The sequence below is a fragment of the Acanthisitta chloris genome, unplaced genomic scaffold (assembly GCF_000695815.1).
Source record: "Acanthisitta chloris isolate BGI_N310 unplaced genomic scaffold, ASM69581v1 scaffold23037, whole genome shotgun sequence".
Taxonomy (NCBI): Eukaryota; Metazoa; Chordata; class Aves; order Passeriformes; family Acanthisittidae; genus Acanthisitta; species Acanthisitta chloris.
The window spans coordinates 21,703-35,398 of record NW_008683475.1 but is presented as its reverse complement, the minus strand read 5'-3'; the positions used below and the strand labels follow the sequence as shown (position 1 = coordinate 35,398).

Below are 13,696 nucleotides of genomic sequence, written 5' to 3'. Positions count from 1 at the left end.
AACCTCAAAGAAGTGTGTATCAGGATAAAAGGATGAAGTTTTTCTTCCTTCTGCTAATTAAAACAATCAGGAAGGTGGTAGAATAGAATCCAATTTCTCTGCTCTCTCTGTAGTTTTGTTTTTTAAAGGATAACACAGTCAGTAATTCTCAGATATTGACTGTGACCACTCAGAACTGTCTTTTACATGCAAACCAGTAAATCACTAATTATGTAGGTGTATATCACTACTCTTTTTTTTTTTAGCAAAGCTTATTTTAAACACATACATAAATATGGTTTAGTTATGCATGATCAATTTGTGCTTGATGGAAATGAAGATCCAGGATATGGGGGGGGTTTAGGTTTGGTTTTGATTTTCACTGTTAATCTGAAAAGTCATTGAAATACCAGTGATGGAAGCGACCAGTAAGACAGTTGTGGTATATCTGGAAATGTAATGGTGCTCGTTTCTTCTGACACTTAAAAATTCCCTTGCCTGGTAAGAGTACGAAACTGCAGTTCACTAAATCTGGAGGGTACTTAAATATAACGTAATTTGCTATTCATCAGAAAAGTAGGTACTCAGCAGAGTACTTTACTCACTTTTGAATACCAAAAAGATAATTAATTGCTACATGGTATTTGATTGATGTGATTAATATATGTATTTTTAGGATTGCCTTGTGGATGAAAGTGGGTTTTTTACTGAAGCTGCAGGTCCTGAACTTAAGAATAAGAATGTCCTTGAAGAGGGGAATGAAGCAGGTGAGTATTTGATGTTTAACCATTTGTTACTTTATCAGTTACAGTCCTGCAGGTATATTTTAAGGGTTCATAATAAACTGAACACGTTTTGAATATGGATGACATGCAGGCACTTCTTGCTATGTGTGGATCATGGAAAGGACTGAATTGAGGTTAACAGTAGCCATATGTTCAGATCAAATTTTAAGCTTGCCTCATTTTTCCTCTTAGTCATTCAGATGCTTCAAGCAGCTGGGAGTTTGTTAAAAGAGGAGAAGTATGTTCACAGTTACCCATATGACTGGAGGACAAAAAAACCAATGATTATTCGTGCCAGCAAACAGTGGTTTGTTAACACAGCAAACGTGAAGGCTGCAGCACAGGTATATGATTTTGCTTTCTTATGGGACATTTGAAGAAAACATGCTATTTGGAATCAGCACAACAATCTTGCTGTAGCTCACTCCAGAATATGTTTATCTCTAGGGTTTACGAGCAGTAGTTGAAAAGTGTTAATTATTTGTAGAAGTGATGAATATGGTCAAGATTTTGGTCAATATTGATATAATCCAGGGCAAATACATTGACTGGCATATTTGCTCGTTGTATTTACAGATGTATAAGTTTCTTAGAGCTACCGATCTTTTTTCCCTAAAATGTTTTTAAGAAGTACAATATTTCAAAGAATTAAATCATAAGAGACAATTTTATCACTATTGCAATTACCTTTGTTGTTGCAGTAGCCTTGCATGACCAGGCATCTTTCTTTGCTCCCCTGTTAATTTTGTCACGGTGCTATTTTAAATAACTTTTAAACATTTTTAACATGTAGTGCTCTTTGAAATTATGCCCATCCACATAGGAAACTCGACCTGCACTTGGGTAACACTGTACTACAGACTCTGTACTATACACTCTGTACTACAAACAGGAGGTATCAAGGTGGGTTTTCAAAGTAAGCAACACCACAAGACACAGTGAGCTTTTAAACTTCACGTAGAGTTACTGATGCTATTTTTAACTTGCTTTAGGGTGGATCTGCTGGAGAATCAGAGCTGGCAGAAAAGCTTTGGCTTCTCTGTGGGGCAGTGTACAGTATATACAGCATTCAAAATGTGTTATTGAAGAGCAGCAGTGAAGTAAACAAAGTAAATATGACAGTTGCCTTAGAATGTGTTATTTGATACTGGGAGTGGGAGCGTAGACCTGTACCATTTTTTTACTGGCAGCATAAACAATGTCTGTGTGAATGTTGAAGTGTGTTTAGTAGTTCACCGTCTACTTTTTAGGATGTGCTGAAAAAAGTGAAAGTTATCCCTGCATCTGCAGTGAACAGAATGCTGGAAATGCTGGACAGAAGGACCTTTTGGTGTATATCACGGCAAAGATCTTGGGGTGTTCCAATTCCTGTTTTTTATCAGAAGAACACAGGAGAATGCTTGATAAACAGGTATCTCTCTAGCTTTATACACTGAGAAATGAAAGAAGGAGCACTGTCTGTTGTGCTGCAATTACACAATATTGTAAAGGTTCTTAGTATTTAAGTATAAATCCATGCTTTTGCGTGCAGTTATTTATACGCAGAACTAATTTAGCTATAAATTAGAACAGCCAAAGACTTGCTGCTGGAGGTGACTTGTATGTAAGCAATAGGAATCAATTTACTTAGAGACTTAAGTTACCTGAAAAGTCCCCTTGAGAGTAATTGCTGCTTTCATCCCTCATCTTCAAGCTAAGTGGGATGGCAGTAGTCACTGGCCTTTACATTTAAACAAGGAGTAAAATGCAAGTTGTAGGTAGAATAGCTTGCAATTGTAACTGTGGCATTGTAAACTGAACATTACAGATGCTTGGTCAAAATAGTTGTTTGTAGTTAAATAAGTGACAGTTAGGTATCTGAAGTGGAATAACCACATTGGTTGCAGAATAAATAATTGTACTTTGTTTCAAGATAAGAGTGGTTTGGAAGAGCCAGCCTCAGGTGTAATTGCCCTTTAGCTATATGACTTACATCTAAATATTCAGATGCTAGCCTTATTCTGCCATCTTTTGGTTAATATTGCAGTAATATGATGTATAAAATAGTATTGTGGAGTTCTGTATTCATTGATTATTTCCATAATTGTTTTCTGTCTTGAGATATGCTGGGGTAACTCAGTTCTATGCATCTTAACCTTGCAACCTTTCGTGCAGATTCATTCTGGATAATAAGATTGTGTAGCTGGAGATGAACTCTTTAATTCTGATTGTGATTGTTGTGTACTGCAAGAGTCCAGAATGTTTTCCAGTGGCTGTACTGAGCACACAAGGATAGTAGTAGGTGAGGCTTAGGGTGTGGAGAACAAGGAATGGACTTTAAGCAGTTAGTCCTTAGCTTCACCTAATGTGACTGGGTGTGTATGTGCACAGAGATGTACTTTGGCTCTCTCACAGAAGGCAGTAACAGTGAGAAAAGACCACAATAGCCAGTGCTTTATAGTACCTGAATAATGCTGACACACATCAGGAAATAAATGGATAGAGGCTTCATGGGATGTAAAATCATTTTACCTGCAAAAATTATTACCAGGGAGAGATTTTTTATGGAAAGAGTAATCAGACATTGGAATGGGCTTCCTGGGGAGGTGGTGGATTCACCATCCCTGGAGGTTTTCAAGATGAGACTGGATGTGGCACTTAGTGCCATGGTCTAGTAACCATGGTAGGGTTGGACTCGATGATCTTTGAGGTCTCTTCCAACCTGACTGATTCTATGATTCTATGATTAAAAAGTAAGTGTATGTTTGTATAAAAAAAATTTACCACAATTTCTGAGGAATACTTATTGTATTCTATCTGCAGAATGGGCTTGAGTGTGTGTTTTGCTTAAGATTGCTAAATATGTAGTTTAACAATGAATTAGAGGTGCAATGAAAATCAGTTTAGCAGTCAACAGTCAAATGTGAAGGGCACCGTGAAGCAATAGCTTCATCAGGATGTTGAGGAGCTGACCCAGCTGGTACAGAAAGCATTTGAAAGGAGGGATGGCTTTAGGTTGTAATAAAATTACCTTGAAAGCCAGTGACCTGTACTTTTTAATGCCTTTTGTAAGGGCTCGAGCTGTATGAGATCAGTGCAGGAGTTGAGCAAAATGTGGTAGTCATCGGGGCGTTTTGATGTGATTAACTCTGCAGTAGTTTAACACCTTGATCTCTGCATGTAGGTATTGGCCCAGCAGTCACACGTGTAGGTGAATGAACAAAGGGACAGTAGGGCATGTTTGGGTAGAACTGATCTGGGGAATAAAGAGACATCTAGGAAAAAACCCAGACATATCCAATATGCTTGAGAAATAGATTTATTTCATTTGACTGACAGCTTCAGATGCTCGTTTATAGACAGTACACTTCACTTCTAGCTTTACTTACTGTAGAAGAAAATTTTAAGAACAAGTATAAACTAGTCAGTTAATATTTAAAGTTAACCATAGGAGACTTCTGTAACCAGAGTAGGAAAAGTGCACAGAATATTGGCCTATAGAAGTGACAGGCGAATTTAGAAGACAGTCTGTCAATTCATAGGTCATTCTCCTGGACACCAGTTCTTACTGAAATAAGCAGCTAAGTCTGAATATTCTGTTGCATTTGCATTATTGTTTTGAAAATCGTATCACAACAGGTTGCTAACGTATTTCTTAACACAATTAGAAATTTCATGTTCGATTGTGTGAATAAATATAATTAAAACAGCAGTAAGTAACTTACATTTCAAAGCAAAAGCTAGTTTTAACTTGAATGCTGGATGAACAGCTTCCTGTAGCAGCTGCTGTGGAGTTTTTGAGTGACTATCAAAAGTAACAGCATCTCCACTGGAAGTCAGTGTAGTCCACATGGAGTTGCTGTTACATATGAGAGCACCAATGGTCAGTCTTGAGTGATCCTGTTTATGTATCACCTGTAAAAAGACTCTTAAAAAGAAGGAAAAAGTACCTAAAGTAAACTGCTGCTTCCCTCTGTGAGAGCTGCCCCTGACTTTATCCCACGAAGAGCTGCAGAAAGCTCCTATTTCAAGATGGAGCTGCTTTCTCTAACAGAGTATTTTTCCCACACCAACAATCCTGTCTTTCTAACTTGAAAGCCAAGAAGTAGTTTGTAATCTTGTATGCAGTAAGTTTGATGCAGGATCTCCACAAGTCTTTCTGTTTTCTGCTGTGGTCCTCCCATAGGTCTAAAAGACATTTGATTCAATGACGCTGTTGTCTATGGTTATTTATTTATATGCCAGGGATGATTAAATTCTTTATGTAGAGCATACTGCATCATATTGTGATCAGGAATTTTGAAATTATTATTAAAAAGACCTTACATGAGTGAGAGAGAAAAGAGAGAACATTTTTTCATTATTGCTGTTTTCAGTAAGCGTACAGAGGTGAGATTGTCTGCGTTTTTTCTGTACAGGTGGAGAAAAAAGACTTTACATAGAATACATGCACAAATAAATGCTTATACTGTTTGTCAGCTTTCAACAATTAATAGATTTCAAGAGACAGCATTCTGATTCTAGGAAATTATTTAACTCATGAAAGAGAAGAAAGAGCTCCAGAACTGAAATGAGAGAATTTTATTTCCAATAGTAGTTCAGACCAGGTAATAAATGTGAGATACATACTTTAATCTGACTTCATGCAATAACTTTTTTAGAAATTCACTCTTCAGATATTAGTAAAAAATAGTACTATTGCAAAGATTATTTGAATGCCTGAGAACTTTTGTCTGCTTCCCTGTGACTCTGATTAACAAGTAAATTAAATTTCTGACAGAGAAAACCCCAGCATGTTTTTGAAGTAGACCTACCCTATGCTCGAATTTGCTTTTTTAAATATCGAGACATTTCAGCGAATTTTAAGCAATAGCAACTTACCACAACCTAAATACTTTCTGCTGCAGTGTTGATGTCCATGTAAGGCAGAAACTAACTTTCCCTGTTTGCTCTTGTTTGAGAAGAGATCGAGAGAACATCAGGCACTGTATTCTTCTCCTTCTGGCTGTATCTTACTGCTGCCTAATTTCTGTTAACAGATTAAATAAGTGTTCAGCATAATCAATATCAGGCTCCAGAGTGATTGGCTGGTGTCGGGGTAGCGTGAATTGCCGTGGGGGTTTCAGCGTTAAAACGTAGCAGTGACACGTAATGCATGTTCTTGTAGATAGTGTATGAATACAGGGCAAAGTTTTACAATGCTGTTTATTGCTAACTCAGGGAATTATCATGCTCATGTTGAAGTCTGCAGATTATAAAGTGATGAGTAGTTATTTGAGAAAGGTGGTTTTCACTTGCACCTTACAGAAAAGTACTTTGCGAAAATCTTCCATCTTACAGTGGAGATACCTTAAATATAGTGATTTATCTTGTAGTAAAAAAACTGTCCTTAGGGTATCTGCACTCTAAGGAGGAAGACTTCTTCATTAAAGATTTTTTTAATTTCATTTTTTCAATCTCCTCCCAAGACCCTCATGATTAACATGTCTTTTGTGGTAAAAATTAATCATAAGGATCTGTGGAGAAGATTAGAGGTGAGGGGCACAGGGGCTATGTTTGTTTGTCTTGGGTTTTTCAAATTGTAGGAGGAAAAAAGATTTGTTGAAAAGATACCCTGGAAATTTTTCAGCTTAACTATCTCCTCTTATAAAATACTTGCCTGTTATACTCTGTAGGGACACTATAATGAAAAAAACTTGCACTGTTAAAATGTTGTTTGTTTTTTGGGTTTTTTTAAACTTGATTTGAAACTACAATAGAATTTTGAGAATGTTGGTTGATAACAACTTGACTTCTCACTTATTGACTCTTACTTCTTGTAAGTGATTGATAACACAAATCTGACCTTCTTTTAGTTATCTGAAAACTTTTTATCTGTAGCATAATCATATCTGTTGGCTCATGTGCCACGAAAATGTGTCTTGAAAAAGTTCTGCACTCCATAAATTAATAGTATAAATCTTTGTGTTGCATAACAATATACTTGATAAAAGGTTAGTCCATAGTATGTCTTGTGATAATGGTGTATCTGCAAGGGTAGACAGCTCTTATATGATATTGGCAATACATGCTGTAAATGAAGGCAGGCATTTTATGATGGTTTCCCAAGGGAGAGCAGTAGCAAGGTTTTATTTCCTTCTTGTCCCTTCCCCCCACCTCCTATGGAAAGGAGAACAGTTCATCCTCTCTACAGGTAATACAGTTTGCACTGACATGGTGTTTCAGATTGCCCCCCACTTTCTTAATTTCTCCAAATACTTCTGTAACAGGTATGACCTTAATCATTATCTCTTCCACTGAGGAGAGGTGTCATTGCAATTAACAGTTGCAATGTCAGAAAATTGGTGCTGCTTCAGGCTCTATCTCCTTTACTCGAAGCTTAGAGCAAAGAGAGATTTCTGCTGTGATCAAACTCAATCCAGACAGTTGCTGGAAAAATATCATTTGTTAAGAGTATATTTCTACATGTTGTCCAGGGCAGCTGTTAGTTTTGGTCTGTAGCTGAATTTATCATCTTTTAAAAATCCCTACAAGCATTGATATAGTTAAATACCTGTTTAATGGTTTAAAAATAAACAGATTGAAAATTAATTCATCATTGGAGTTTATGGCTCTCCACTGAAGTATATTTGTAACACAAAAAGTTTGTGTGGAATATAAGCTTAGTTCCTGTTTAAATTTTCTACTTGCTTTATAGGGCGTGCTGGTAGCTCTTCTGTATTAGCTGTGGGTATGATTCCTGATTAGAAAATTTTTCTGGCTCTAAATGGTGCGAGAGTCATTAGCTGGGTTGCTTCTTCCATGAATCACTACCATACCCTAAAATTTTATGTGGTAATAAGCAGGTTTTATGGTAAATCATCCTCTTTTTAATTTACCTGCTCTTGTCTTCTGCTGGTGAGTTGCATGGGTAAGACTTGGCCAGTAACAGGAAGGCATTGAGACTGTGGAGAGAGCTCTTGAAATACTCACTTGAGGACAACTGATTATCTATAATAGCTCACAGAATCATAGAATGATTTGGATTGGAAGGGACCTTAAAGATCTTGTTCCAACATCCCTACCATGGACAGGAAAACCTTCCACTAGACCAGTTTGCTTGGAATTCCATCCAACCTGTCCTTGTACTCATGCACAGATTAGACTGTGGAGAGAGCTCTTGAAATACTCACTTGAGGACAACTGATTATCTATAATAGCTCACAGAATCATAGAATGATTTGGATTGGAAGGGACCTTAAAGATCTTGTTCCAACATCCCTACCATGGACAGGAAAACCTTCCACTAGACCAGTTTGCTTGGAATTCCATCCAACCTGTCCTTGTACTCATGCACAGATTAGTCAAACTTCACTTCTCTGGGCAACCTGTGCCAGTGTCTCACCATCCTCACAGTAATGCATTTCTTCCTAACATCTAATCTAAACCTACTCTTTTACAGTTTGAATCCATTCCCCCTTGTCCTGTCACTACATACTCTTGTAAAAAGACCCTCTCCATCTTTCTTTCACTGATAGTGTATTTGAAAAGAATCAAAGGTGGAGACTTCTGTTGGCAAGGAGTGAAAAATGTAGTGTATTGCTTTTTCTAAAATGTTCCCAGGTACAACAGTCTGTGTCATCAGTTTAGTCTAGGATGAGACAAGCAGACTTCTCTTTGGCTGGGGTTTTTTTTCCTCCCGAGATCATTCTGAATTTAAAGATTTAGCATGAAGGCAAGACATAAGGGTTACATATCAGCTATCTGCCAGGGATAGGAGCAGAACTCAGGTTTTTGTTTGCTTTTGTCTTGGAGAAATAACATTCTCATAACTGGAAGTATAGGCAAATAAGCCTCTGTGCAAATATTTCTGAAAAGAAACTATACCATTCAGAACTGGAGCTCCTCAGTGTTGTTTTACCAAGATAAATGTTAGCAGATATATTACAAAGCTGTAAATTGTGTCCTGTCATCGTTAAACTGGAAGGTGAATGATACCCATTCTGGTCTGAAAAGGGTGAGAAGGGCTGTGGTATGCTCGCTTGCTGTTGATTTGTGAGCATTACTGGTTAGTGGGTTTTCTCTCCAGAAAACCTGCTAGGATGTTCTACAGAACTTCCTTTGAGAAGTAAATTGATTAATTGATGATTGATTGATTAATACAAAACCATTGGTCTATCACTGTAATTGAGCTATCAAGAGCAAAACTGTATTTTCTTCTTCCTGTTGTACCTCATGTCATGAAATGAAGTAATTTGTTCTGCAGCTTCTTGGAGAGCAAGTGTTTTCATGGTTAACTCTGTGTGTAAGAGTCCACTAATTGTTTGAGTGATGTAGCTCAGCTTGTTAGCAGCGCAGAAAAACTACCTTGCTGAAGTCCAAATAGAAAACCGAGTGATGAAACTTAAGATCATCATCTGCCTTTTGTGTCTTCAAGATAATTATGCTGAATCATTATTTTATATTTTCCCCTTTTGCAGTACTGTGTCAAGAAGTTAGTTGATTGAATAATTTCTCTAGTTATAAACAAATCTCTGGTGGCTTGGTTAACACAGCAGGTTTGGTTTGACGTTGGCAGGTCAGGGTGTTCTGCTGTACTCCTTAAATACGGCAGATATCTTAAAAATCACCTCTCTAGGAAGTGCTCTTTGAGTCAGCAAGACAAAGTGTGGAGGATTTGGTTTGGGTTTTTAAGATACCTTAATTTATGTCTAGACTTGGCATTAAGCAATATTAAAAGTCAGTTCCCCACAGCCTTACCTGTCTGGGGACTGTGTCATAAATAGTGCACAGAACTGCACACCTTGTGGTTGCCTTATCTCTTCACATCAGGAAAAATGCTTAGTTAATCTTTTATTTTTCTTATTTCTGTAGTATCTGTTTATTTCAAGACCTTTGTCCTGGCTGGTGCTATATGATATGAACTCACAGATTGCCTGCAGAGTGTGCCTTGAGTGGTTGTTCGTTATCACTCCTCTGCTAGGTACAGAGGTTTCAGTTTCTTACATTATTGAGATTAATACATTTCTGTGTATATTTATTATGATTTGAAAAATACATTGCTAAAAAGGGGCAATCCAGGCAACCAGAAGAGTCTTATATGTGCATTATTTGAAAAGCTGCCATTTCCCAACTCCATTTTCACGTGGGGTCTCAAGGTGTCTCTATCCAGTAGAAAAAATAAGCCAGTTGTCCAAAAGAGCAAATATTTTGAGGGGACACAGTTGTGTAGTGTCTTTAAATTCAAGGTCAATACATAGCAAGTGAATTTTTCAAGCTGCTGTCAGCTTTTCTGAATACTCAGTTATTGAGTATTCAAAGATATTGGGAATCCTTTTGAGTTTCTGTATGTTTTACACAACCCTACCCATCTTGGAAGACAAAAGTAGGAAGTTTTTTAATGCAGGCTGAAAGCTCTGTGGGGTCTGGTCTGGATTAGAAGCTGGAAAATCACAGGTTCTAATTGCTTGATCTCTGTATCAGTATATTTCACTGCTTTGGGTCTGGGATACTTGTAGAAAGGTACAATTAATTCATCAATTCATAAACCCTTTTTTTCCTTCTAACCCAGTGAAACTATCTCAAGTGTCATCAAAATAGTGGAGCAGCAGGGAACAGATGCATGGTGGACCCTTCCTATTGAACAGCTACTATCAAAAGAGGCTGTAGCAAAGGTAATCTTTTGATTTCAAATACAGAAGGTGCTCCAGACAGTTGAGTGATGGGAAATAATAGAAAACCTTCCTATATTCCCATGATCTTTTTCAATCTTTTCCCTTCATGAGAAGGTATGCTGTGAAAGGAATGTTCAGAAAGTGAAATCAGAGTTGGGGAAAATACGCACAGTCATTTTTGTGCCATTAATTCAGGGCAGAAATCTCCATCCTCTTCCTTTTAGTTTAGCAGGAAAATGGCATCCTTATTAACCAAATTATGAGCCCAAATAGATATTAAATCTTTGTGATTAAAATAGATAAGAATTGTTATTTAGTTCTTCCTAACTTTTTATTGCTTCTTTAGCAGTTGTGCACTTAAGCTAGCCCACAAAGTGTAGTGTTCCTCTGCCACCTCAGGTTTTCTTGGTAGCTTTTCCTTGCTGTGTTTTCATCAGTAATTAGCTAAAATGATTGTGAAAAATTACCTGAATTATTTTGTGTTCACTGCCAGAGTTGGTAGCAGAGCCTGTACCAAAGTGGTCCAGAATTCAAATCAATTTATTTCCAGCTTTGGAAAGCATTGATAATACAGAGTATTCCATTTGCCTTATTTAATAATTGTTCTCTCAATAGGCTGGGGGCCATGATGTTTTGGATTATGTCAAAGGACAGGATGTCCTAGACATCTGGTTTGACAGTGGAACTTCCTGGGCTCATGTTTTGGAAGGTACAGAATTAATATGTTGATCTTCTTTTAAAATACTCAGAACAAAATATAACTGTTTTGTGTGATGGTGTTGGTGTCAACAAAACTGAGGTAGATCATGCCAGCAGCAAACTGGTCGTGACTTCTCGTAAAGCTGCTTTGGCTTGTAAAGATAAGGACTTAATGCTGGTAAGCTCATTTTCAGCACAGTTAAAGATGAGATTTTTCTAATACTCTGCTTTGATTCTGCCATGTGGCACACCATGTGCCTTCTAACAAGAACATAGTTGTTTTGAGTGTAGGAGTTTGATGACACAAACAGCCAAGGTGCTTTGCTGCTAGTCGGTAACTCTTAAATTGTTGTCAGTTAACAAATTTCAGTTTGTGCTTGTGTGTGCTGTTTAAGCAGAAGGAAATCAAGATCAGCTGCTGAGTCCAAGTAAGTTTTGTCATTTCACAGTGTAGATGTGCTTTTTCATTTTTGATTACTTTCAGTAACTAAAGCAGTATATTGTGGTTTAAAATATTTATACTTGCTGTATGCTATTTATAGCGTCTTCTGCCAGAAGTTGCTACTCAGCAGGTAGCAGATACGTATTTGTATAAAAATATATAAAATATACACTGTTTGCCAGGAGGATAATCCTAAGTCAGGAGTCCTTTCTGAAGGAGAAGTCTGGTCACATACATCAAGTCTGTTGGACTTTAAACCCTCTGTACACAATTGCATGATAACAATCTTGTTGAATTATAAAACACGTTAGTACCAGCAGTTTTATTTCTTAGCAACGTGCTCAGGCAACAGTGCATCAGCAAACATTAATTTTCTGGAAGACCTTTACATCTTCTTTTTACAAATTGAAGTTCATACTCTTTAAAAGGAGGTCTGGTTTGGTTCTGAAAGGTGTAACAAAGTAGTGGTATTTTATATAGTTACACACTCACATTCTTTAAGGGCTTAGCACCTCAGCCTGCAAAAGCTACCTCTAATCCTGTGTGAAGGAAAGACATCTTTGGATAAGGAATAGCAGAATCAAGACTCTTGATTCACAGCTAATTTGTGTAAGGTTCCCATATGGATTGTGTAATGTCTAGTAAATGTTGGGTCTTTCACAGTACAGACTTCTTTTTTTTATGGAACCATTACAAGTTCCTCTTCTCTACCTAGTCCTCTTCTCTCTTTCCATGAAACTTGCTGGAACATCGTATATGTAAGGCATCTTCTTTTGGTGTCTGACATGACCTGAATGGCCCCACAGGTTCAAGAGCTGGGGGTCTGGCTAATAAGCAGTAACCCTGTTTATCTTCAGAAATGACACAAAAGTTGCATTACCTTTTTTCCTAAGTAATTGAGGCTCCCAGCCACTGTCAGAAGTGGAAGTACAGTCTCAGTGATTCATATCAAATTGTTGTTTTAATCCATCCTTTATGAAAAATGCACTTTGCAAGAGAAGTTGTTGAATTAATAGTTTTGTCTTTACTTCCAACATGCTCCTGCTTTTAAAACTTCTTGCAGAACTTGTTCTGATGTCAATAAAAATAATTTGCAAGGCTTACAAACAGACTTTGGTGGAATTCTTTTCTGAATGGATAAAAATGGATGAAATTCATGGAGAAATCCAAAATGACTCAGAGAATGTCATAATGGGAAGAAGGACTTTCCATGGCTTAAACTCAAGGAAGCAGAGAGGCCTATGGGAGCTGATGTGCTACCTGTGCATGCTACCTGCTAATTTTGTAGTAGGATGTCAGTGATAACAGCAGTTGTTGCTTGTCTTCTGATGACAGTGTTGTGTGGAAGTGGTTCTTTTGCAGCACGTGAATTACTTTCAGGACAACTGGAGGGTATAATAGATGCCTAAACCTTAGACTAACAGCATCACAGAATATTCTGAGTTGGAAGGGGCCCACGAGGACCATCAAAGTCCAACTCCTGCCCCTGCAGGACAGCTCCAAGAATCACTGCATATGCCTGAGAGCATTGTCCAAATGCTTCTTGGACTCTGTCAGACTTGGTGCTGTGACAGCTTCCCTGGGGAGCCTGTTCTAGTGCCCAGTCACACTCTGGGTGAAGAACCTTTTCCTAATATCCAATCTAACCCTCCCCTGACACAGCTTCATGCCATTCCCTCAGGTCCCGTCACTGGTTAGAAGAGATCAGTGCCTGCCCCTCCACTTCCCACTGTGAGGAAATTGTATACAGCACTGAGGTCTCCCCTCAGTCTCCTCTTCTCCAGGCTGAACAGACCAAGTGACCTCAGCTGCTCCTCTTACAGCTTCCCCTCAGGGCCTCGCCATCTTTGTAGTCCTACTTTGGACACTCTCTAATAGTTTAGGAGCTTTTAACATTGTAATTGTTTAACTCCACCAAGAACACAAGCTATGGAAAAAAATTGTATACAGCACTGAGGTCTCCCCTCAGTCTCCTCTTCTCCAGGCTGAACAGACCAAGTGACCTCAGCTGCTCCTCTTACAGCTTCCCCTCAGGGCCTCGCCATCTTTGTAGTCCTACTTTGGACACTCTCTAATAGTTTAGGAGCTTTTAACATTGTAATTGTTTAACTCCACCAAGAACACAAGCTATGGAAAATTATAAATCAATATTGTAACCA

At 37.9% G+C, this 13,696-nt stretch overlaps 1 protein-coding gene across 1 annotated transcript in view; it reads left to right on the top strand.

The window, feature by feature from the left end:
* IARS2 (isoleucyl-tRNA synthetase 2, mitochondrial) overlaps positions 1-13,696 on the top strand; it is a gene marked incomplete at its 5' end in the record, with an annotated part of 29,399 nt that overhangs the window by 5,707 nt on the left and 9,996 nt on the right. The window contains 5 exons of the mRNA XM_009078963.1: positions 656-746; positions 957-1,108; positions 2,015-2,175; positions 10,294-10,396; positions 11,012-11,105. Of these exons, the coding sequence (XP_009077211.1) occupies positions 656-746; positions 957-1,108; positions 2,015-2,175; positions 10,294-10,396; positions 11,012-11,105 (601 nt within the window). The remainder of the gene's footprint in view (positions 1-655; positions 747-956; positions 1,109-2,014; positions 2,176-10,293; positions 10,397-11,011; positions 11,106-13,696) is intronic.